This window comes from Montipora capricornis, chromosome 2, assembly GCF_036669925.1.
Source record: "Montipora capricornis isolate CH-2021 chromosome 2, ASM3666992v2, whole genome shotgun sequence".
Classification (NCBI taxonomy): Eukaryota; Metazoa; Cnidaria; class Anthozoa; order Scleractinia; family Acroporidae; genus Montipora; species Montipora capricornis.
This window is the reverse complement of record NC_090884.1, coordinates 633,306-659,965: the sequence shown is the minus strand read 5'-3', so window position 1 is coordinate 659,965 and position 26,660 is coordinate 633,306. Positions and strand designations below refer to the sequence as shown.

At 40.5% G+C, this 26,660-nt stretch overlaps 1 protein-coding gene and 1 long non-coding RNA gene across 2 annotated transcripts in view; one reads left to right on the top strand and one right to left on the bottom strand.

Moving 5' to 3' along the window:
* The window catches only part of LOC138038334 (protocadherin Fat 4-like), a 42,169-nt gene that overhangs the window by 4,728 nt on the left and 10,781 nt on the right, over positions 1–26,660 (bottom strand). Inside the window, exons 9-27 of the mRNA XM_068884139.1 lie at positions 25,102–26,397; positions 24,020–24,169; positions 23,365–23,600; positions 22,589–22,772; positions 19,773–20,874; positions 18,919–19,155; positions 17,780–18,378; positions 16,566–17,306; positions 15,246–15,831; positions 13,515–13,722; positions 12,924–13,140; positions 11,379–11,498; positions 10,955–11,029; positions 9,926–10,102; positions 9,309–9,503; positions 8,822–8,972; positions 8,607–8,728; positions 7,846–8,149; positions 6,860–7,092 (exon numbers count right to left, since the gene is read on the bottom strand). Of these exons, the coding sequence (XP_068740240.1) occupies positions 6,860–7,092; positions 7,846–8,149; positions 8,607–8,728; positions 8,822–8,972; positions 9,309–9,503; positions 9,926–10,102; positions 10,955–11,029; positions 11,379–11,498; positions 12,924–13,140; positions 13,515–13,722; positions 15,246–15,831; positions 16,566–17,306; positions 17,780–18,378; positions 18,919–19,155; positions 19,773–20,874; positions 22,589–22,772; positions 23,365–23,600; positions 24,020–24,169; positions 25,102–26,397 (6,933 nt within the window). The remainder of the gene's footprint in view (positions 1–6,859; positions 7,093–7,845; positions 8,150–8,606; positions 8,729–8,821; positions 8,973–9,308; positions 9,504–9,925; positions 10,103–10,954; positions 11,030–11,378; positions 11,499–12,923; positions 13,141–13,514; positions 13,723–15,245; positions 15,832–16,565; positions 17,307–17,779; positions 18,379–18,918; positions 19,156–19,772; positions 20,875–22,588; positions 22,773–23,364; positions 23,601–24,019; positions 24,170–25,101; positions 26,398–26,660) is intronic.
* LOC138038349 (uncharacterized) lies at positions 1,026–5,141 on the top strand. Its single transcript, XR_011130224.1, has 4 exons — positions 1,026–1,168; positions 2,181–2,266; positions 3,195–3,273; positions 4,804–5,141. It is a non-coding gene; the product is annotated as an uncharacterized lncRNA (long non-coding RNA).

The following is a 26,660-nucleotide window of genomic DNA, read 5'->3' as shown; positions in this document are numbered from 1 at the left end:
ACGTGATACACGTGCGCGGCCGGAGACAAAAAAATCGCCTCGCTGATGTATCGCGTTTCGCTTTCCCGCCTGTTCTGCAGGCTAACAGAGGACTGTGAGCAGTCTACGGTATACATTTCTATTGTTGCCTGTAAATCATTAAACACGTTACAGCAAAATGGGGCATTGGGAGTTTAATTAAACTTCATCATCGCGAGCACTGTTTCGCAGTTTCTTTTTCACAACGTTTTCACGAGGTGAGGAATGCTTGACCGGTTTTGACTACCAGATAGAGGTGTTAAAAAATGGTTGCGTTTGATTCCAGTCTAGAAAAGCAGATTTCTTTCCGTACTCATCCCGCGTTGAGGGGACAATCCCAGTGATCCCAATGTATGGTAACAAGGTTTCCGTTTCGGTCAGTAGAAACTGCAGGCTCGTAGTTCCAAGGGTCTTCCGCGGCCAATATCTCCTCGCGCTTAGTAAGGAAGAGGCCTGTCACCCCATTATTATAACTCTACGATGGCCAAAGAAAAAGAACATTTACGATATTGTTTATCCCAGTATCAATCGGACTCTGCTCTAACTTGAACGTACTGGTCATCTGGGGGCATTGCCGGTGGAACTCACGATTCTCTTCCTCCGCCATTTTAATTTCTTAGGCGGGTTACCGCTGTACACTCGTTCCCAGACTCCCGTTCCCCGTTTCCCGTTCCCTCGTTTTAGTAACATCCGCGCTCGTGGAATATTAATTGGCCCTTCTCCGCTTGGGCGGTTTGTTTTCCTATTACTGTCCACGTGGTATTTTCTAGAGAATTGTTCTTCTACCCATCGAAAAGTAATTTGTTCATATGCACAAGACCATTTGAAAATTTGACAGCAAGAATTCTCGAGAGTATGGATCATCACATGGTATGAAATGGGGCAACAAAACCGCCCAGTCGGAAAGGTCTATTGTTAATTATAATCAATCGTTTTTTTCACAAATGTCGCGGAAAAACCCCTAGACTACTTTCACTTTCCAAGGAGAACACCAATCAGATAACGTTCCAAATCCAGTTTTTAACATGACGCAATACATTGTAATCGCAAGTTTCTCAGAAAGTGGGGAACAAAACCTCAGGAATATTTTCATTTTCTGCTGAATAGCGAATCGAGAAGCAAAGGTGAAGCCAGCGCAGCATTTGACTTGGTAAGTACACGTAACAGCTAGACTTCTTGTTGTGCCGCCGGTAGCTTGTCTACCAGTTGAGAACCATAAATTAAGATTTCTCCTTATCATCAAGAGATAAATAAAAAGATCAGCTAAGATCAACCAAAGCTGAAGAATCACTCCCATACATTGGCCATGTCCGGTTTAGAAAAGGCGGAAGCGTGAATGAAATTAACCAAATTGTGAAAAGCAGTGTATGAAAAGGACAAAATTTGGGTAACATCGTAATCTTTGGGGAAGAGGAAATAAGGGTGAGGAATGACAACAAACGTGGAAGAATAGCTGTCCCTTAATTTGAAAATCATAGCTCCTCAAATGTCGTCTATATTACAGAAAAACAGGAAAGTGACGGTGAATTCATTGATTAAATCGACTACAGTAAACTTGATCGATGGGTGTTGAAGATTATAGGACTTGATAACGTTTTGAAAAGATGAACACTATATCGAAACAAAGATATCTTGCATCCAGTTTGAACCCTATATTGGGTATCATTCAATCCGTGTTTGTATTTAACTGATTTCGGTTTCTACCCCATATGAACCATGTGAGTGTTAGCCCTATTAATGGAAATGGGCCCACACAAGGACAGAGAAAAACTCTGACCAGGGTGGGAATTGAACCCACGACCTTCGGGTTAGATCTCCGCCGCACCACACTCTAATCAGTTAAGTCCGTTCAAATATAAGTGCCGTGACTTAACATCATCGGTTCCCACGGCCTCCTCCCGTCTGGCCTTGTAGCTCAGTCGGTAGAGCGGCGGTGATCTGACCCGAAGGTCGTTGGTTCAATTCCCACCCTGGTCAGAGTTTTTCTCTGTCCTTGTGTGGGCCCATTTCCATTAGTAGGGCTAACACCCACATGGTTCATATGGAGTAGAAACCGAGCACTTCACATTACACTCTAATCAGTTAAGTCTGTTCAAATATAAGTGCTACACGGCCAACGTTGACAAAAACGTAATCCTTCCGTGTTTGTATTTGTTTTGCAGTGGAATTAAGTCTGATCTCTTGACCTATTCACGCAGTTTCCTTGCTTCTATCGGTTTCGTTGAGAAGTTTATCGAATATATTCACGGTAAGTTTATTTCTTGCTTGAAACCATGAAGTTATTCTAAACTTGTAGAATCGGGAAGTTTTGGGACCAGCCATTTTAACAAAGTTTAGTAATAAAAAAGACAAAGAATTGGACTGAATATCGCCGGTTTTCATGTGACGTTGTCATATTCTGAAAAAAAAAAAAAAACTTCTTATCGTTGCGAGGGTTTAGATTAATCAGAAACGAGACCCAGCCACTAAGAACTTGACGGTCTTTCGCATTTGATATATTACATCGCGATTACGGGACTGTCGGCTCCGTCAATCTGTATCTTCCCGGATTTCTTCAGCGGTGCGAGTGGAAAAAGCGTCTATTTTTTTTACGAAACCGAAATTTCCTGCTTTCTTATTGTTTTCACTGTCTTTGAACAAACTGGCTATACCCGGAAAATATCGCGATAGTCGTAGAATATGCTACAGATAATAATAATAAGATACAAAATGCTTGATATTTATCTAACATCTGCCACATGTTTACTTCGCGCATGAATTATATATCTTATTTATGGTGGTCATACACTTAGCTATACAAGCACATCACCAGCGCCCTAAACCACTCGGCCAGGCTGGAAAATCGGAAGCCTGGGTCTGCTGCTCTGCTATCTTGTAACATCAACCTCTGAATGATATGGTTGAACTTGATGCCAAATTTGGATACAGTAAATATCTAATTGGTACGTTTCAGTGACATATCAGGTCTTGTCTAGCTGCTTTCGCTATGAGGCATACGAGCTATGGCTCGATCAAAGTAATTTAAGAACCATCAACATTAACAACAACGAACCGCTAATAAATACCTCTTTAAGGCCAATAGACCATTTGTTGATGATGAACTGACAATATAATATATTCATAATAAATTAATGATAATCGTTAATAATTAAATATTAATTATTTATCAATTTCAGCTGATCATGAATCGCCTGGTTATTCTTCTCGTGGTTGCGGTTGCGGTTGCCATAGCAATGTTTGTTGCTCCAACTGAGGGTATCATGATGTTCATGACTTAATTTTTTTTAAAATTGCAAATGTCTAGCTTTAAGAAAATTGACTTTTTCTTGTTTAAAAATGTATTTCACCTCAAACGTTTGGTCTAATTTGAGATTACTACAGATGAAAACTAAAGGGTAAACAATATAAACAGAAGACCTCACCAAAAAGTTACAAAACTGAAATCAAAATTGTCGCTAATTCTGGGTTAGCTTAATCGGGCTTTGAACAACCCGGCCCAGGACAGTAAAGTTTTTCCCGCCTGCTGAATCCTGATTGGTCAATTCAAATTTCCCGCGCGCCAGCCGTATGCAAGGAAATTTCAGCATGTTGATTGATTGAGAGCACCTCAATTAATCCCAAACAGTGCAGACAAATGAAATTGAGAGAAAAAGTTAAAATTGAGCGCCGAAAGTTGAAACTAAATTGCATGTATATTATTAACAATAAATCAAATGATTTTTCTCGTGCAAGTTGGAATTAATATCCACTCGTGGATTTTTGAAAGACCACAAATTGCACTCGCATTACGGGCTCGTGCACAATTTTTACCTTTGAACGATTTTCTTGTACTTATTTATTCCAAATTTCACTCAGAATCATTTTTGAAATTTCTTATACTAATCAACGACCCAGTTGACATAAGTTTAATTAGTTAATTAGTTTATTTATTCATTATATAACTGATAAAATTACTTCATTGTGATTGACTGAGAGCAGGCCAATTTATCATTAACTTTTAATTTATACTGCAGATCTAGAGCAAATGAACACGCGTGCTTTTGTGATTTTTCCGGTCCAGTCATGTAATAAATGAGCAATCGTATGAAGGCTCCAGTAATAGACCAATTTCGATACATGTATATTAAAATTCAGCTTAAACTAAAACAAAAGACCTCATTACGAGGCCCTAGGAAATAACTACGGAGTTTGTGGGGTTTATTCCCGCAGAGCCTCGGGCTGAGATATATTGCGTTAAGCGGAATTTTAATATATCGAAATTGGTCTGTTAAGGATTTACACAGCTCGTGATATTGGAAAATCCTTTTAAATTGCACTCGCCTAAAAGCTCGTGCAATTTTGAGAGAATTTTCAATTATCAATAGTGGTGTAAATCTTTAACTGCACTTGCATTAATACGATTACCTATACTAATTAAGGCTTTACACTATGACAGAGAAATGTGAGGCCAGTGCAATTTAAAAGAAGTTTCAAATATCACGAGCAGCCAAGCTCCTTAATTGTTCGAGCTTTCATACGGTTACTCAAATTAAATGACCGTTTTTAGTTAATTTGCACTGGAATGCAAATTGAAAATTAATGATGATGATAATGTAGAGGAGGAGGAGAGGGTCGACGACGACTAAAGTATAATTAATTTAATTATATATATCGACTTTAGTTTATTGCACTGCTCACAGTTTAAACTCCCTCTAAACTTCCTGTTTCTTTCATTATACTAACATAGTTTTGTGTACTGTGCATTTCGTGGCCATTCATTAATTGTAATAATTTATCTTTCATTAGGAGGAGAGGGTTGTTTTGGCGCATGTCCATCATGGTGCGAAAGCTGCCGATGTATCTGCTACCCCACCTGGCCTATCGGCTCAGGTGCCAAGTGCAGCTGGTCATGTAACTTATGATTTTCCCGAGGCTGCTAGCAAGCGTGAAGTTCGAAGTGCAATTAATTATTCAGCATAACTACGAAAATAAAACTCTAAAAAAAATTAGATAATCGTAATCAAACTAAGGGATATGTAAACTTGATGAAAATGATTTCTTCTTAAATAGTCAAGCACCTTATAAAAAACATATTTTGAACTTGTACCTCCTAGTTGTTGCTATTAAATGCCTTTTCTCACTATGTGTGATATTTCTATTTATTTTTTTCCCTAGAGAGCACGGTAACGAATCCTGCAATCTCGTTGGTTCTTAGCGCGGTCCGGATTTTCTTATCTCTGACCAATTCTCTGACCACGGTCACGGTAACGGCGGGAAACAGCGCGGGTGAAATTGTAGTGTTGGTTAATTTTCGTGAGTTAACTAGCGGTAATCGTCAACCTTTGCCCTTTTTACACTTCCATCGACGGTTTATCTCTATTCACTTTGAAATGGCAAGGAACGTCACTGTAAGTAAATTCAATTGAGTATTTTGAAGTTGCGAGAGTTTGTTTGGTTGTTTGTAGCTCGGCGCTGTAATGGCGCGTAATCCTGTGTTCCGCTCGCCGCACAATAATTATCCCTTTAACATCCAAACCGGCCTAAACCGGCCAGATTTAGTATTTTACTTTGTCTAACACCAGAGAATTTTACTCGTCAATGGGGAACCCCCGGGCGTCAATGGGTTTTAAGGCTTAAGCAATTTTTCACTTCCAATAGTGTTACAAGTTACAATTTACAATTAACATCTTACAAAAGGTTTTCCCCACAGTAAGAAAGGCAAGCAATAATTCTCTTACTCGCAACTGTAGTGTTCACTCTAAAAGAAAATTACTGACCAATAGGAAATGCTTTATTTACTCTTCTACTCTATGCTTTTTCCCTAATGCATTCCCTTAAATGAGGTTTTACTATTTTTTAAACAAATTTAGCCAGTACTGGCTGTAGAAGTGTTCACCCTTTGAGCATATTCGTAGTACAAATAAAATCTTTAATTTAAGGTGGCAGTGGCCCCACAGAGTAATCAATTAGTGTCGCGCGTTTGTTACATTTTGAAAGCTACTTATTTTTCTCGTTCGTTTTTAATTCCACACCTTTCCACACCGAGGTCGCGTGTTTTTCTTTTTTTTATAGTGACTGCTTACCAGGGACTGGTTTTTCGCGGGTCAAGCCGGGTTATTACTCTGGGGGAGAAGGAGGGAGTACTTGCGCAGGAAAATTAACCCCTTACTGGAAAAAATAGCGAAACCATACGCTGAACAAGAAGATGCTCACAACTGATAAACGCACAAAAAATCGAAAGGCAATCCCAGGCTACGCTTAAGCCGTTGAAAATGCTTGCAGTGAAGGAAGACGGTGGACTAAACGTCAACTATAAAAAAGCTTGCTATTCTGGGTGTGAAATAAATTAAAATAAGCAAAAAGCAGCGTAAAGAAGAAAGGGGCAAACAGTTATTTACGAAACCTGCCGGAGTTTTATCTGTAGTTATGGTCAGGAACTTGATGCGCCCGCATGCAACTTCTCCAAAATAATTGTCAGTTTTGACATGCGTGATTCAGTAAATATCCCAGTATGACCATTCATTAAAAAAAAGAACAAACAAATGAAGTTTGTCAACTGAGTGTCGTAGACCCAAGTGAAGGAATCAACTACTTTCACCAATCAGATCAACCACATCCACCGCACAGAGTCACAGACCCCATAAGAATGTTAAGAAAATGCTAGTAGCGGATACAAAGCGTGGGTAACATATGGGGTTCAAGACACGTTTTAGTTAAAATTCTAATTACTATCATCTCTTTCCAATGACATGTCTTCTTTGACCATAACCAAAACAAATGCAGAAATTAAAACAAAAGGATAAGATACAATGGCACTGAAAAGTCGAATGAATTTTTACATCCACCTAACCATTGCACCCACCTGGAAGACAGATGAATAATTTCCGAGGACGGTAAACACGTGATCCTGCCCTATATCTGGGTCCTTGCAAGTGAGATGACCCACAATATATCCCTGTTTGACGTTCTCTTGCACGGTGGCAGACGCGTTCAAACGAATGTCGAAGGGTGCTTCATTCACGTCTAATATTCGAACGCTGAAGTTTCTTTGAATGGAATATGAGGGATTCCCATTGTCGCGGCAATCAACTGAAACTGTTGCAAAAATAATTTAAATAAGTTCATTGACAGAAGTGATCGGCAGGCTATTGTAGCAAACAGCCCATGTCTGGCAAATACTCGGGTTTCAACGGCTTTAAATATGAAAAGTCCACATGGAATGGGACCCACCTTTTTATAATAGTAAAATAAAATCTGAGACTCCTTCTTATGCATTTCGCATCACCGCAAGCGCAAATGAAGAGTTTTAAATGTCTCATCACAGAGACTTGGTGCCCTTTCGTTTGAAATCTTAACTTAAAGAAAACGAGAGACCAAGAAATTGGGGTTCGTTGCATCGAGTTTTTCATCCATACATTTTACTGTTGGTAGGATCAAGAAGTTTTTCGATGTTCATTTTTCTATTATTTTCGCTTTCTCCTGAAATTTTTGCTTTAAATGGACCGAACAAGTTGCTACGGTAAAACAAACAAAATTGGCAGCCATTTTTACCTCGGCCGAGCAAGTGAGAGGTATGGGTCTAGCACTGACATGACTCCACAAAATGCAGTCTCGAAAGACTTCCTGCGGTGCAAAACAATTTTTACCGTAGATCCGTGCCGCTATTATATAGATCGTGGTAATAAAATCGTCTCTCAATTTTATGCGCATTCAACGTGCAACGTCCAAGTAACAAAGACAAAATGCATTTACCATAGATAGACAGATTTACCTCCGCTGCAAAAAAAAAAAACTATTGAGATAAAGTGCAATTCATCTTTGGGATCCCAAACGAGACCTTCACTGTACCTGTTACAGGCGCGCCTAAGTGGCGTTCATAGTCCAAATCGGCGTCTTGCGACACATAAACTTCTGAAGACGATTTGGACAATGATTTAACATAGAAGTAATTCCCTCCTGTCCGAAGCACACAGCTGTGTTGCTGTCCCACGTCGTCATCGACAACACTCATGTTCACCAGCGATGTTCCACTCGGGCTGTTCTCGGGTATCTCAATCGTGTACGACGCATTTTCGGATGCGGCGAGCGACGAGATCAAGGTTATTTCCGAAGGTCGGTCGTTGCAGTCAAGCACATTGATGCTCAAAATTTCCTGAAAATGCAAAGAAAACTCACCCGATGTGATGTTATGAAAGCCATCTTAATTCCAAACCAAAGAGAGTACAAGCCACCCGGTGGGTTGCTTTTTTCCCCACAAAAGAGTTGTGCACTTACATGTATGTCCAGAATTGCGCTTAATTAGATGCAGGCCCAATTTAGACATCCAACACGAAGTGTTCCTTTTAGTCTAAGCATTTGCTACCTATTTCTAACAATAAGGTAAGGGTAAAGGTTAGCGCTGTTTTTAGCTTTGGGTAAATGCAGCAGTTAATCTTTACTTAAAGAGCACTATTTGGAGGACAATTTGTGACGTTAATTAATTGTCTTTATTCCCAGACACGAGTGATGTTGAAGTTGGCGAGAAGAGCAAAGGGACACTTCTCGAGACGCTTACTGCGTGCACCTAATTTGGGGCATTTTTGGACAAATCTGTACAATTTAAGACAAACCTGTATTGACTTGGGTGGGGTGCCACTGTCAGTAGCATTCACGGTAATGTTAAAAACTGGTGTAGTTTCATAATCCAGTGAGTTATTGAGTAGTAAGCTGGTTCCGTTCACATAGAAAAAACCTATAAAAAAAAAGTAAGAACTTGAATTTTATCAATAGAGTTCAATAACAAACAGTGCTACCAACAAATACCTCGAATTTAATTTGAACGCACCTCTTCCTAAAATTACAGAAAAGGAATGAGTTTGATGAGCATCCTGGTCTTGAGTCAGCAGATTTCCCACAACAGTACCAGCGGTAGCATTTTCATAGATTTGCCGGGATGTAAGTTGGATTTTAGTGGGTCCGTCATTTGTGTCGAGCACCTAGAATGAAATAACTTATTTGATAGAGTGCAAGTTTCTTGGCTGAAAATATTGTTCATTTTGTGCTGGAGATGAACAAGGTAAATAGCTTAAGAAGGCTGCGTTTGCTTCAATATTTTTCGTAATGAACTGGTCATAACTTGGAGAAGATGAAGAAATGTCAGGCCATGGTCAGTCTTCCTAAAACGTCCATATAATAACGTGGTTTGGCCCACTCAATGAGGATTCCTCCTTCTTCCCACCCTCAGTCTTCAGTAAATTCTTGGTTTAAGTTGACTGAAAACTTGTTTCCTTGCACGTTTTGGAGAGGAAGCTAAATTTACTATTTATTGGCACCTGAATCGTAAAAGAGAGACTGGTATTCATAGATGGATTGCCGCTGTCTGCTGCAACCACGGTCACATTGTAGAGGCTTTGGGTCTCGAAATCAAGTGTCCTCGTTGTAACCAGTCTTCTGCCAACCAACTGAAAGGCGACAGGGCCTGGTGACTGGTCTGTGATATGAAGAGATACAGTGGCTTGTCCGCTAGTCTGAAAAAAATGAAACATGATTTGATGTTGAATAAATTCAACATGATTTGAAAAGATCATTCCAGGGACCGTTCATTTAAAGGCTTTGGCCCATCAAGTTAAGGTATTATCTAAATTTAGAATACAGATCCCGCCAAATAATGGCCAATCAGATTGGGCCTAATGACCACAACTCTCCTCATTGGTCCACAACCGAGAAGACGCATGAGGGAATGCACGAGTTAAATGCTTAATCGTGCACGGAACGCAATGCCGCCACCTTGTGTTCCCTCAAAAATCATCTAGCAGTAGCCGTTTTAAAAATAGACCATACCGTAAACTGATGGGTCTCATTGCATCGCAGATCGAGACTTACGGGTTACGAACTTCTGGTATATCATATCGACATTGTCAACTATCTGGGTTGTTATTCATTCTCCTACCGGTAGATCAGGGTCCTGAACGTTAAACACGCCGACTTCGTCTCCCACGCGTCCGTTTTCTTTTATCGTTTTGGACGAGATTGAAAGCTTACAGGGCGCTTCGTTGACATCAACAACATCGACGATAAATAGTGACGACACAGAGAGCGGATTGGGTGCGAGGTCGGTACAGGTGACCTGGGAAATAAAATGTACTTTAGAATAAAGATACCATCTTGATATGGACCTTGAAGTTATTATTGGTATTTCATAGCAAAAGCATAACGGCAATAAGGATAGGAAATTGTATGAACGCGAGTTGGAATTTCATGATTTATCGGCACGAATGATGGTTTGAAAGTTCCTTAAATTGCAAATTTAGAACTTTCAAAACATTACAAATGACCACAAATCAAGACATGCGCGAGCAAGCTCAAACAATTTTCTCTTTATTCCACACTCAACAAAATTACTCCATCGCTGTGTTCCATAGAGAATTTCGTATTGCACTCTATGCAAAGTCATTTGCATATATTGATATAATGCCCTGCGGATAAGCAAATGATGAGTACAAAAGGACAACGTTGGGTCCAACCCTTGCACTCTACCCTGGGCCGCCGTTTAGTTTAGATCTAGCGACTCGGGCTTCTTTTTGGAGTGCCTTTTCCAGATTCTTAATTCGTACCTTCTTTACATTATTTTCATGAATAACAATACTGAGGGTAGAATATTGTTCTGTTAAAGTCCATGTTGCGGTGCATGTGTTCTGCAATAGTTCACAGATGACGTCAAAATGTGGTCATTAGAACATCAGTGACACACACGGCTGTCGCATCGTGTGCCACTTTTTTGTTCTTAGCACATTTTGACGTCATCTGCGAGCTACAATCTCGAGTCCATCGGTGTTCACGTCACCACTCTCGTTCTCCTTACGTAAGGACGACGTTTCAAATTAATGTCCTTTCTTTCTCCCATTTTCTCAATAAGTTTACTTCGTATAAATGCCATCCAACAAAAAGACACTGAGAAATAAGTAAACGATTAACTCACATTGATGGTGTACACGTTGACTTTCTCGAAATCCAATGAATTATCAGAAACAACCAGCGTTGAATAGTTCACAACCTGGAAAAAAGAGGACATTATTACACAATAACAGAGATCGCATTTTGAATTGCATTTGTCGTTCATTGCTACGATCGCCTAAAACAGTTTGAGCCGCAATCTCAACCAATCAAAGGCAAACGCAATTTCAAATTTGAGATTTTCTCGCGCGCGTTTCCCCCGCGCTTTCCGCCGGCTGCATACATTTGCTTCACGTTCTGATTAGCTAATCTGATTGTCATTTGATTTCACTGGTCAAAGTTAATCAAACTTTTTATCATAGCTTTACGTCACTCAGTTGAAACCCAATCTATTCATGGATTTATGCATCGTTTTGCGCCAAAAGTAAAACACTTAATAAAGTACTTACCTTGAAGGGACCTCTGTCCACTACAACACATTTGAACTTTTGTAGAGGTAAATGAAGATTATCAGGATCAATTACCGTCAAGTTACCAACAACTGCACCTACGGGACTGTTTTCAGAGATCTGAAATATGAAGAATGAGACTTACATTTTCAATTTAACCTTCAAATTCTTCAAGAAATCGACGGCACTAACAAGACAGATATATTCCAATGCTCTGATTTAGGCCTTGCGATAGTTGCCCATCGTATGTTCATAGAATTTCAGCTATAGTTTGGTAGTGATTACATAACTGCGTTACTTTTTTTGCTATTTGGGATCTTGAAGATGCGACGTTTGTTTTAGCCACGGGCAGAAACCGGAAGTGAGCTGTTTTCTCTTTTAATATGTCTTGACACTACCACATACTGTCCTGGCGTGCGAAATGTTCACTTCCGGTTTCCGACCGTGACTCAAAAGACTCATGTGCTTTTAAAAGATCCCCTTCCTCAGCGTTGTCTAGAAATCTTCCAATATTATGTCATCCAAGCAGAAAACAAATTTCACACGCCTTGCCCGCTTGCGTTTTCCCGCGGTTGGTGCTCGCTGCACGAATAAATTTCGAACCCTGATTGGTTCATTATGGATCTCATGGTTAATTTGAGACATTGGCCAGCCAGTGTTCTCGCGTTTGGTGCTGGCTGCACCAATACCTATTATTAGGTATTTCAAATTAAAACCGCCTTGGTTTCCAGCTGCCCCAAGCAACGCTTCGTTATCTGGCCTATAGCTATTCCAGGTTCACCTTATGCACTAGCTTTGTGAGGGTGCGAATAGACTTCTTGCAGAAAAAGTAAACATTTAGGCCAGTGGCCTCTGGAGAAATTCTTGTGATGAAATCGCCATACCCCCTTAAAAGCTGTGAAATGAGCGCCTAAGTTTGTTATCGTACTATTATTTCCTTGTTTTTAATACATTATCTTTAGTTCCTGCATTTTTCTTTTATCTCCCGGCCCATCTCCAGGTTTAAAGGGGTACTCTGACGAAAATCGCATCTTTCCTATCTAACCCATTTTGAAACATAAACAAGTAGTCTGTGTGAGAAGAAAAATGCTGTTTACTTTTTTCAAATATCTCTTTTCGTTCCAGAGATATTCGAGTTTGAAATCAAGTGGGTGGGGACTGGAAAAGAGTGAGTTGCCATGGGAACAGAATTTTTTAAAAGTCATAGGTGTGTTTCCTGTAGAACTATTAGACTACCAAGTTTCAATGGTCTGCGCTGCGAATTGGCCGAGGTAGCCCTATTTATATACCCAATATAATATTGGGTTGAGTGTATGACATCATCAGTCATCTCATTTGTATATTTTACCCATTTTCAAACTTAAATATCTCCGGAACTAATGCAGGTATTTGCAAACGGTAAACGGCGTTTTTGTTCTTTCATGGAATTCTATGTGATACACTCAAAAAATCAAGGGGTAAAAATTTGGTCATAGTACCACTTTAAAAGTAAATACTACTTTCCTGAGAAAAAAGTCTGTAACAGCTTACATTGACAATACAGACCTTGCTGTTATCAAGGGAGACACTTTGAGGCTTTTCATTGATGTTATTGACTCTGATCTCAAATGAGCCTGTCACTGTGTAGGGCGGGAAACCGCTGTCTGTACTGTTCACAGTAACTGTGAAGTTTCTGTACTGTTCGTAATCCAGCCCAGCCTTCTTGACAGTCACTCGTCCAGATGGTGACTCAACACCAAACAAGCTAAGAAGACCTGATGAACTATCCAGAAAAAGAAGCTCGACTTAATTAATGGCAGGTATAAGCTTAAGACAAGTATTAGACAATTGAAACTGTGCGAAAACGTCTTTATTTACCACTGCAATCAGATGCATACCTTACAGAAGAGGTTCCTGATTCTTTTTGTTTCAAAACGAAATCATCAATAACGGAAAAAGTAAGAGATACATTCTAAATATGAATTGAAATCAGCAGTAATTCGCTTAATTTTTCACGTTTGTAGTGGTGAAAAGAATGTAGCTGATCTTTATTCACCAACAGATTAAACAGGATACTTCGTTGAGCGAAGCAGTCACATCCAATAATGAACTTCGAAGCGACAGGGATGCAACAAGATAAAAGAAACCTAATGATACCTCTGGCCGCTATAGCCTTGTCCAACCACATCAACGATCTTGTAATGGTGCGTCTGTCCGACATCTTGATCAGCAGTTGAGACAGTGCCTATGAATTCCCCTGAAAGACTGTTTTCGGCAACGCTTAGAGGACCCCTGGTCAATATGCCCGTGGGCGGATCATTTCGGTCTGTAACGATTATTGTGAAATTCTTTGTTGTACTGAGACCTGAAAAAAAAAAAAGTTGCAGTGATATTCTTTCTCGCCGTTCTCAAATCAATACTACGAGTATTGTACCTACAATCATTGGCAAAAGTAGTTGGGACGCTTACGCCAAAATGGACCTGAAAACTTCTCAGACGTCACAAACTAAGCATAACTGTCAAATTTCCACTAAGTGCTTCAAAATAGAGAGTCCCCCCTCCCCCTCTAATCAATGTTGAAATAGACTAGGAAAGGTCTGTTCACTATTGGCATCGTTGCTCTGGGAAGGGGAGAGGGAGGGAGGGAGGGAGGGAGAGGGGAAATCATTCAAACTAAGTAAGAAAACCAGCTAAAAGAGTGAGTTCCTCAAGACTTTCGCCACTGATTGTAGATTGCTCATTCTCAGATTCACTACGCAATGTTCTTAGACCAGTAGCACAATTATGAGGCTTTTCGTCACAAATCAGGATCTTGAAGTGACAACCTTGTGTTTTATGGGCAAGGAAGGCTAAGCTGAAGTATAAGGAAAGGTTACATTTATACAAACGTTGATCGTGTAGCACTTATTTTTTAAACCGTGGCCGTGCAGCACTTTTTTTAATTAAACAGAACTCCCTTCAGTTTAAGCTGAAGTATGGCATTTCCGTTTCAATGTGTGCTCTATTGTCTTACTAGCCGAGTTCGAGGTCCGTATTGTAAGATACGGGCCCTGTTTTTAACGGAGAAAACGAGGACGTGTAACTTACTGGTACAGATAGAAAAAGCGAGGTTCAAACTGTTACTTAAGGTATTTAATATATCTCTGCGGTAATCAGGCGCAGGGGAAAGGTGAATAGTTGAAGTCAAGCGGAGCGTTCAACTGCAACAAATGATTGGCACGCGTAAAAATCTGAAAAACGAATAAATCTTATTGGCTTTTTGAAATAGTTACTTGCAAGATACAAAAATATTTCATCAAATTTAGTGTGCTGCACAGCGAACCGTACTGTACAATTCGGTCCGCCAAATTAGCCAATCGTGGCGTGCGTACTATCTGAGAGATGTAACAAGGTGATTTATTATACAGATACTGATGAAATACCAGGGTTTTTCCTTTTACTACAAAAACGTATCTTCACTGCGCGCAGTGAACATATCATTTTTATCTTTCACATGTGAGAATATGGGTGTCGTCATGGTAACGAATACGATTAGCCAATAAAACGCAAGGTTCCTCTTCATTTTAAGATACTTTTGTGTTTTAATATAATTCTTCTCAACTACATTGACATTTTTATTGCAAATTTTACATTATCATGACTTGTTTTTCATAACTTTCATATCTTGTTTCATGTTACACAACATGCGTGTTTTAGCGGTTGGTGACCACTTTTTCATCATTTCGAAATGAATAAATTTAAATCTGGAAATTTCATCAATATCTATATAATAAAAAGAACATTACATGGCCGCTTGGGGATACGAATTCTATCTTCTCGTATGTCGTATCCCCGCACGGCCATGTAATATTCTCTATTTATTCCACACTCAAGAATTTGTTTACTCACCCTTATTGTCTGTAGACTTGATAGTCAGCAACCACGTCATCTTGGTTTCGTAATCCAAGCTTCTAGTTGTGTTCAGAGCATGACCATCAATAACAAAAGGAATGTTCCCTTTGGAGCCAACAAAACTGTAGGAATATGTCTGCACCACCATCTGTTCATTATCCGGGTCAGCGGTATCCAAAACACCAACAGTAACGATCTCACCATTCTCTGATACCACATTGTTAGACAGCGTGATGTCGTAAGGCTTTTCATTAACGTTGTCGATTTTGATTCGTACCGTTTTGTCGATTGACAGAGCCGGTGTTCCATCATCTTGACATTGCAAGTTGACGTAATAACCTCTTCCTTTCTCGTAATTTATATCACCGGCTACGACGAGAGAATTTGTTGTACCATTAACACTAAAGGGCACATTTGCGCCATTAATAATGTTGCAAAAGTGATTCTGCCAGGGTCCCCTGGGTCCTTTGTCATCAGGGTCTACAACTGATATTTTACCAACAAGAGTTCCTCGAGGGCTATTCTCTCGAACACTAGATGGAATCAATAAGATGTTTGTTGGTCTCTCGTTGACATCGCGTACCTAAGGAAAAGAGGAACAGAAAGGACAAGAGAACTCAAGATTAAAAGGCAAGCTTGTACTGAAGCCTTGACGTTTTTCTTAATTTGTCCTAAATTAAGGGTGGAAGGTTTGGCATAAAAACTACTCAAGTATGCAATAGTTTGTCATTAGATTAAAGAATGCTGACTACAGTCTGTTCTTTTAAGAAAGAGAATGTAAAAGTACTTTTAGAGAAGCAAAAATCTTAAGCTCATCTTTGTCTTCAGAATTTTAATTATGCCATTCTTATATTATGAAATGAAATGTAGAACCCATTGGGAACTCGGAAAAACCCGAGGTACAGATGGGATTCGAACCCACGACCCTCCATGAGCTAGTCGAATGCTATAATTACTGAGCTACTGGAGACTCTATGGTGAGCGAGGGTGAAATCTGGGTCTTTGAGACATCACGCAGCTACAGAGCCAAATAACCACTGACATTTTTATATTGACAATCTTATATTGTTATTCTAGCTTTTTGATATCTATATTTTTAGGCACTTACAGTTTAGATTTTCTTGTACTTTTAGACTTTTTTCTTACGAGGGCTAAAGGTTTGTTAGTACTTCTGCCCTACTATGTACTACCCTCCTTAAATGAAGCTAAACCAGTTAACTACGAGTGTCTTTCAGTAAACGACTTTCTTCAAGGCTGGCGCATTGGGCTGTATCTGCAAAGCTAGTCTGGGATTAAAGGACAAAGAAGCCAACAAACCTGAATGGTGAAATTTTTATCAAAGCTCAGGGTGGGAAATCCACTGTCCGTGGTTCTGACTGCAATAAAGTAAACAGATTTCTTTTCGTAATCTAAATTTGCAGAAAGAGATGTATAAATCTTGCTGTTGCGGAGCACAAATTTCCAGCCACCATTGTCGACTAAGCTGTAGCTGTGTGTCTGATTGGCATCTTCGTCAGCCGTTGCAAGTTCACCTACAAATCCAAAATTATCGTTTTCGTCGATATAACCTGTTTCTCCACCTGCCAAGGATATGTTGCTCGGCTGGTCGTTTATATCCAATATCGTGACCTTATATGGTCGAACGTGAAATAATCCGTTATTATCAGTCACGCGAACCAAGATATCTTCAGTTGCGCTTGCCTCATAGTCCAGGTCGCCGCTGACCTTTAAATGCGTAGAACACTTTGTTTTTACGCCTGGAATGTTGGTGAGGTTATGGCACGTGACTGGTGAGTCCACGGTAAACTTGCCAGCGGCATCAACGTCCAAACTGAACGTCAATTTTTGAACCTCGTCATGATCCAAGGCTTCAATTGTCCCTACCACTGTACCCGCTTGGGCGTTTTCGTTAACTTTTGGTTGATCATCCAGGAACGTTTGCTGTCTCAACGCTGGTTGATCATCCAGGAACGTTTGCAGTCCCAACGCTGATGTTAAGCTAATGTTTATTGGAGCTTCATTGATATTTTCCACCACGACGGTAAACGTCTTGTTGAGCTGAGAGACAGAATATAAAATGAATCAGCCGAAATGAAGAAAGACACGTGTCAATCATAATTTTACATCCAATGACTTTGCATCAAACTCCAAATAACAGCTAAGATTAATCTTTCCACTTTTAATGTTTTCTTCTTGGGATCAAACTTTTATTGCACTGCAAAGATGAAGTAAAGTTAACAAAACTGGCAGCTGTTTGTCCAATAGCCGATTTTATTCCCTAGCTGACATCACAAAATGCTTTGCGTTCCCACTTTTAAAGAAAATCTGCAAAGCAGTCTGTAACGACATTATGCAACGTAGTTGTAGCATCAAAGGACTGTACTACCCATGCCTCTCACTGACTCGGTCGAGAGACAAACGAGTATTAGTCCTTCTGACCTTAAGAAGTTGATCAAAAACGGAAACTAAATGAAAAATGGCAAATTATGATCGCCACGTATATGTGGAGATATTCTTGGACCAAAACCTACCTCCAATGGGACCGTGCCGTTATCCCTCACCATGGCAACGACCGTATGAGCCTTGTTGGTCTCGTAATCTGTTCCTTTAGCTTTAATCAGGTAACCTAACGAATCGACCGCAAAACGCCCGCCATCGTTGTCTACCAAAGAGAACTGAAGCGTTTGGAACGCATCCTCGTCTACAGCGACAAAGCGTCCTATCTTTGACCCGATTGTTGCATTTTCCTTCACTGTATTACTAGACAACTCAAAATCACGTGGTCTGTCGTTGATGTCCTTTAGTGTAATTGTCAACCTCGCCTCGCTGCTTAGAGGTGGATTTCCGTTGTCCGTTGCGCGCACGCGCACTGAGTAGTTCTGCTGTTTTTCGTAATTCAACTTGCAGAAGTCTCCGCCATTTTTGAGGCATTTATCGTTTGGTAAAGCAATTTTGAGCTGATTTCCATCTATTTTAAATCTTCCTGCAGCTCCATCTATGAGAGAGTAAACATGGCTTTGTGAATTATCTGGGTCCTCCGAGGATATGATGCCAACCACTGCGTCTTGCGGAGGATTTTCGTCGATAAAGGAGTTTGACAAACTTATGTTGAACGGCTTTTCGTTGACATCTGAAGCAAAAAAGAAGAAGACAAAGACACAATAGAAGCTAAGCTTGCCTTTTAAGTTACTCGCAAAGATACTACTGTAGTAAATTATTAAGATATGGGGTAAAATAATTCTGCACCAGCGAAAAATGGTTTTTGTCACTTAGGGAAAAGATGTGAAGGAAAAAACAAAAGTCAGAACAGACCTCTTGGGCGCTTAAGAGCACTTTTTTAAAATCAAAAGGGCAAATAATATGTAGCTCTCTTCCTTGCCACAGTGTATGGGTCTCTTGAAGGACAGCGTGCTAATTTATGGATGCGGGGCGCGGGGCCATTTCGGGCCAACCACACGAATGAAAACAGCTTATTGGTTGCCTCATTCACAAAGTTTACTTGAAAACACCATCATCACGGCCATTCCTAAGTTTGAGACGCAAACAGCCTTAACTTAATGGCAAAGTAAACACCCAGCCGCATCAGAGCTTGGGGCTTGGTTCCCGGCCATATCAAGTGTTGAAACGGAGGGGGATGTATGATACCCCTCTGGATCTTAGTTTTCCTTACCTACAACATAGATCTGGAACGACGTAAACAAACTAAGCGGAGGATCCCCACTGTCTACTGATTTAACAGTAATGTTCCATGAATCTTGAGACTCGTGGTCCAGACTTGTAGTTGAATTTAGTGCGCTGCCGTTGATTACAAAAGGAAGACCAGCGGTGTCTCCCATGAGGCTGTACTCAAAGGACTGTCGGTCTCTCGGCTGATTTGTGTTATCAGGGTCGGAGGTAGAGAAAAAACCTGAAGGTAAAATAAAAAGTAATCTTGGTGACTGATCAATTTAACTGATCGTAATCAGGAGCCCATCCTGGAGCGTGCAACTTCCATACAGCGTCTGTGAAACGGCGTTTTCACAAGTAAGTTTATGTTTAGACTAGCCCTTCCCGCGAATTAGGTCAAAAAACAAAGTCAGTTACGGCTCGGTGACCCTATGACGTCAGCTTGATTTTTTGTAATTGGTCATCGGGCTCCTGTGGGAGTCATTAGCGGGAAATTCAATCTAAAAATAACCTTACTTGTGAAAACGCCGTTTCACAAGTATAGTTAAGTTGCACGCTCCGGGTGATGGGCTCCTGTCGTAATCCATGAACACAAAGAAAGAAAAGTTAGGTAACAATGTGTCGCGACATTTTTCACCCTATCACAAAGCCCTGTAATACAATGGAAAACTAAGCCATACTCAGTTGTTAAAGTTCTTGTTTTACGACGAACGACAGCTCGGATGAGGTGTTTTTTAATGATAGGATGGCTCCGTTAAGCAATTCGTACTGCCAGTGGCAAAAGCAAGCAACGTAAATCTAATTGGTTTTCATGCAGCGTGTGTCTTGAATACCTTTTGAATAATACTCTTTACCTACCTATTAATGATGGGAATTGGTTCTCCGCGATGACGTCACCAGATAATAAAATGCCCGTGGGTGCCTCGTTGATGTCAACAATTGAAACATCCAGGATCTTCACTAAAGACATCTGTGGGGAACCACTGTCTGTGCATTTCACTTGCACACTGATAGCTGAAGCCAGTTCGTAATCTAGATTTGCGCTTCCCACTGTGAGCACGTGGGACTGAATCGCAAATTCTCCAACCTGGTTTCCAATCACTTGGCAACTGTGAGTTTGCCAGACACCACGTGACCCATCATTATCCGGGTCACTAATTCTAAGATGACCGATCTGTGTACCGGGTGCGCTGTTTTCTGTGATGTTTGCGGGCGCAAGGGTAATATTCACTGGTGCTTCATTTACATCAAGGACAATTATTTGGAAATCCTGCGTCACGCTAAGAGAAGGTGATCCACTGTCATTGCTTTGTATTCTAACCTTAAACTGATTTCTAGCTTCGTAATTCAAATTAGCTGAGGAGGAAACATAGAGTTTGTCATTTTGAATCACAAAACGCCCACCGGCATTGTCCAACAGCCTGTACGCATGCGTTTGCGCGGTGTCTGGATCCACGGTCGTTAGTTGTTCTACCAGGGCACCGTTGGAATTTTCAAACACAGATGCAGTGTGACTTCCAGCAAGCGTGATGTTTTCTGGTGGATCGTTTTCATCAATAATGCTTATTATCAATTGTTGAGTCGTTACCAGACCTTTATGATCTGCCACGCGCACAGTAACTTGATACGCCTGAGTCGTTTCATAGTCTAGAGCTCCATTTGATTGTAGATCTACTTGACACCGAGTGTTAACCCCTGGCGTACTAATAATTGTCTCGCATGTGGTGTTCCTTCCCAATTTGAACTTTCCTTCGGCGTCGTCGTCGAGTCTGAAAGAGATCGTCTGATTTTTGTCGTGATCTAACGCCACTAGTGTTCCAATCTTTGTTCCGACGATAGAATTTTCGCGGATTTGTGCCTGTCCTGTAGGAAACGCCAGTTGTCCTCCAGCAGATGTGATGTTGATATTTATTGGTGCTTCGTTCACGTCCAAGACTTCAATGGTAAAGGATTTCTCTGCCTGCAGAAATAAAAAGCAATCAGGAAGTAAGTAAATGGTCGCAGTGAGATGCTGTTGTTGCTGCTGTTACTCTGCCGTGGATGTTGAGGTAAAAATGAAGACCACGATAACGTTGATGATGACAATGGCAACAATTATGACGATATTAATAATATAGCTGTCATCATCATCATCCATATACGCCGCCTAATGATAATCTGCATGCTCTAAAAAAGCAGATTAAGAGACAAGCGCGCGGGTTGAAATATTTGCCTTCTTCGATCTGACTCACCGAGGGAGCAGTTGTCGAACGACTACTGCCGACCGATCAGATCCAACGGATACCATTTAATAACATATGAGGTTTGTTGTTCTTGATTGTGGGAGTTGTGATTTATAATGTTTATAACATTTAAAGCCTTTAGTGTCAGTTTATATAAAAAAAAACTATGCATAATTTTGCCTTGCATATTAATAATAAAGAAAGGCATGACTTGTCGAGTGTACTGATTATTTCTGTCCCTTGTAAAATCATTTGTAACCTCGCGTCTCTCGTCTTTTTGTCATGAATCCAATAATAAGATAGAGGATGATCAGATGGCGAAGGAAGGTACTGAGGCGAATAGTTGTTTAAGTATTTACTAGAACAGTGAGATAATATAACACAAAAAGATGATTTGAACTCATTTATTCCTGCCAAGATTACAACATTTTCGGGCGCAAATTCCGCGCGGATCGCTCGGAGGTGAATAGTTGACAATTATCCTGTAAAATCGCGCGGAATATCGTCTGATACTTAGCCGACGAGGCCGTAGGCCGAGTTGGCTAAAATCAGGCGATATTCCGCAAGATTGAGCAGGATAATTGTTTTATTATTCAACACATTGATGGCAAAGCACAATTTTCTACTATTTTCTCCGCGACAAACAAAATTACGTTTATCGTAGGTTATCTGTTGAGTACGCACGACGACCATATTTGGACATTGTCACAATGTGCTGAATAATAACAAAGGATATCCGAAGTTTGAGTTGCCAATCAGAGCGCGCCTTCAACGCTATCCACTGTATTAGTATATACTAAATACGTGTATATGTTACTTCTGTTACCTTCTACGGACATAAATAAATAAATCTTTCGATCGCTCGCCCGATCGTTAGTTCTATCGTTCATTTGTTCGGTTTTATAGTTAACCACGATTTACGGATTGACGTCGATTTCTCCTCACAAATCAAGTTGACCGACATGAAGCTCATCCTGGGAGCAGTGATGGCGCAGTGATGGCGCAGTGATGGCGCAGTGATGGCGCAGTGATGGCGCTGTGGTGAGAGCAATCGCCTCCCACCAATGTGGCCCGGGTTCGATTCCCAGATTCGGTGTCATATGTGGGTTGAGTTTGTTGGTTCTCTACTTTGCACCGAGAAGTTTGTCTCCGGGTACTCCGGTTTTCCCCTCCTCAAAAACCAACATTTGATTTAATTTGATTTGAGTTAATTTCATCAGTGTTACCAATTAGTGCTCTAGTGCTAAATCCATTGACACTTAAATAAAGCTATTATTACTATTATGTTCCATATTAAGCCTTTTGATGTTTTGGGGATAAATAAATCTCACACACAGCTACCGGTATGCTAATTACCCTTTCTTGAAAAAATGGAGACTGAATTGCGAAGGGAGCAGCTCTCGCCGTGATGATGACGATGATATTGAATTATATCATTTCTAATTCTCTTACCCCCATGGACGGATTTCCGTTATCCAGCACCTTCGCACTTATCACGTGATAATTTTGGGTTTCATAATCGACATCCTTGGCTTTGAACAGCCTCCCCTGGGAATCTACCCTGAAACGCCCGCTGTCATCGTTGGTCAGTGAATACGTCAAGGATTGGCCAGCATCTTCGTCACGTGCAGAAAAGCTAAAAAAAGCGAAACAAGTATTATATGAATTACAATGAATTGCTTAACGGTTTGATTACGTATTCTCAAACCTAAATAACATACTTAGACAATTCTCTCCGAAATGTTTACTATGTCAATCATAAACATGTGATCTCTAAAGTTTAGCTCTCGAACAACTGTTTATTTTTCACTGTCACCAATAATATTTGCCGCGCCAGTTGGCTGACTGGAGAAGCCTGCCTCCAAAGTGTGTTCCCAACCTCAGTAAACGTGGGATGTAACACCTCGACTCGTTCCTCTTCAGTGATTTAATAGCAGCGAAAAACGAAAGGGGCAATAAAATTCGCAATGTACATGATGGTTTCCTTCAATGTGCTTGGTGTTAGAACAAAAAGCAAGCGGCTGACTCGTGCTGCTTTCATTTCGCTTAACCAAGAAATTATCTGTATACATTTTAAAGTTCAAAGATTGATACCGTCGTATATAATGACCCACAGATGAGAGGAAAAGGGAGACACAAATCGTAATGATACAAAACGGCGAAGAACGTTCTTTTCCTCCAATTTTAGGACCCTCTAATTGAGAACAATTCCGAAATGCCCTACTCACCGGCCAAACGGAGAAGTAGTTGTCGCATTTTCTTTTACTTGATTATTGGACAGTTGCAAATCACGTGGTTTGTCATTGATATCACGCAAATCAATCCTGAGGTCTTTTTCAAAAGACAGTTGCGGTGTTCCATCATCTGTTGTTTTCACCCTAATCACGTGACTGCTTTGCATTTCATAGTTCAAACGACAAGAAGGACCACCTTGCTTCAGACACTGCTTGTTGGACACGTCCACCTGGAAAGACACTAGATATTTCAATATTCCAGCTCCTATCAACTCCTTACGTATCCTTTGAAAAGGGTGACGTAGTAAAGAAAATAAAGACTTTGTCTCTGAATTCACCAACCTCGTTTTAAAGACAATCCAAGGGTGAAGGTTGTCACGGGATTCCCTTGGTTCGGATTCCGACGCTTGGCGATTGGTTTAATACAAATCTCGCACCCCCTATTATCTTGTCAAAGGTAAAAGGGAAACCAACTGTGACTGCTCACACGTGTTTTCGCTCGGTTGCAGAATTTCTTTTCCTTGATAAAGTGTTGGATTTGCAGGAGGTTCAACTTATTTTTCCTTTTACTTAATTTCTCATTCTAAACAGACCAAACAAAATATTGCGTCTCACGTGAAAACCTCTTGCCCACTACATCGATCATTACCTTAATTTTATCGCCGTCTACTTTAAATCTCCCAGACGCACTGTTTAAAAGCTTGAATGTGTGTTTCTGAGACTTGTCTTGATCCAGTGTTGTTAATGATCCAACCAAGGTGTCCACATCACTGTTTTCATTCACAAAAGAACTTGAGAGCTAAAAAGGTAGGGAAAAAAATTTATAGCTTAAATGCAGAATGAAAGTCATAGTTTCGATTTCTTTTTAGAAGTACTTGGATTTTGCCCTAGAGTCAGTCATTAGCAAATCCGCCTTTTATTCATCTACTGAGCTGAAAACGTTCTGTTTGGGAGGCAAGGTTTGTGCAATGTGTCCAGGGGCCCGTTTCTCGAAAGTCCCGAAAACTTTTCGGGCCCGAAAAGTCATTTGTGAAACTGTCAACCGCTTGTTTTGGAAAGCCGATCTTTTAACGTGTTTTTAAGGTAACCAAAAGAAAAAGGCCTGTGAAGTTTGACGACTTAAATCCTCTCCGTTCTTGAGATACAAATGGAATTGTGACACACGAAAACGACCCGTAAAGTTTCGGGACTTTCGAGAAACGGGCCCCAGGTCTCGATTCTCGCTCTCGTTGTCATGTGTGGGTTAGATTTGCTAGCCCTCTTCTCTGCTCAGAGAGATTTTTCTCCGGGTACTTCCATTTTTCTTTTTTTATTGTAGAGCTCTTAGCTTTGATATAAAAGTTTGGGATTAAAAAAAAAAGCTAAGTGATTGTTGCCGTCTCATATGTTAGAGCTGCGAATACGTATTTGTCAATACCTTCCCATCCTAACGACAGGATTATTGCCACTTAAAACCACATGGCTCCCAAGGGTTCCCGGTAGCTTAATCCAACAAAACGCACTTTACAAGAAATCAGAATACCAGCCTATAGCATATTCACCATTTCAGTAAAAGAGTCCGTTTTTTTCCATTAAGGAAGAAACTCTCAAGGGAATGAGCTTACCTAGCCTGCGAACGCAGACGTATTTCCGGCGGTCGTTTAGAGAAAGGACCGCCGGAAATACGTCTGCGTACGCAGGCTAGAGCTTACCCGACCTATGCAAGGACACCAAGAGACAATTAAATCTTACCAAAATTCCATTAGGAGCGTCATTGGTATCAACAACTTGAATAGTGAAGGTCTGTGTCTTGGACAGCGCAGGTATCCCATTATCTTTCGCAGTCAGACGCACATCCCACTGGGCAGAGTTCTCATAATCAAGAGCTCTTTTAGTGATAATTGTGTCATTTTGTATAGCAAATGGTTGATTTGGATCAGAGGACGAAATTGAAAAAGAAAACGTTTGCACCTGCGTGTTAGCATTGTCTGGGTCGATGACGTGTATCTGCGCTACCAGGGATCCACTTTTCATATTTTCTTTAACCTTATCGTTGGTAAGTGTTATACGTGTTGGTGCCTCGTTAACGTCTAGGACAAGAATCACAAAGGTACTTTCCACCGACAGACCTCCTGGATCGCGACAGAGAACTTTCATGCTAAACGAACTCGCGTCTTCGTAATTTATTTCCGCGTTCCCAACGGTCAGTTGATTGTTGCTTATTGCTACCTTCCCATTGGCCGAGTCAGTTAGAATACACACGTGACTTTGATTTCTGTCAGGATCAGAAACATTCAACTGACCAATCACCGTTCCTGTTGGTCTATTCTCTTCTACCTTTTGATTGGACAACGTTATTCCCGTGGGATTCTCGTTAACGTCTTGTAGCTCAATAACTAATGATACTTGTACCGACAATGGAGGACTGCCATTGTCTGTTGAATTCACTGTAATTTGGTGTCTTGAAGACAATTCGAAATCAAGACTTGCGTTACTGGAAGCGAACAATTTGTCTCCTCGAATCTCAAAATTTGCTCCAGAATTACTGATAATGGCATAAGTAAAATTCTGTCCAAAATCCTCGTCATCCGTTATAAGACTGTCAATTTGAACGTTTTTACTGTTCTCAGGTATGGAGGCTGACATATTTCCATCCAACGTCACATTTGTGGGCGGATCATTTCCGTCAATCACAGTCAAATTAAACTTTTCCGTGCGGAAAAGTCCCTTGTCATCTGTCACACGAATGATGACTTCTAAGCTTGCGGTATCCTCGTAATTGATAGGGCTGCTGACCAATAGTGCAGTGACGCAGCGTGTTCCTTTTGCAAGAGTCTGGCAAGACGCTTTGCTTTTGACCGCAAATTTACCAGCAGCATCATCATCCAAACTAAAAGTTAAATTCTGCACAGCATCAAAGTCTGTTGCTGTAATCGTAGACACGCTAGTTCCAAGCTTCAAGTTTTCTGGCACACTCTCCGAAGAAAGGGCGATAGACACCGGTGCCTCGTTGACGTCGACAACGGAAATAGAAATGTTCTTGTTCATCTGCAAGGAAGAAATAATAATTGGTGGTACGGCCTTATTCTACTTCTATTAAAATAATTAATAGTTTCTTTCCAAAAAAAGGTCGTTTGTTGCAGTTAGGCAGAAACGTACGTTTAGTATTCCAAGGTGCAAAACTAAGCGATACCAATCTAGTTTTGTCATTGCGAATGCCCTTCATTGTAAATTGTAAATTTTTATTATGGAAATCAATAATGGAACCTGGGGTTGTGTATACACTTTTAATAATTGTAGATTTTAAGGAG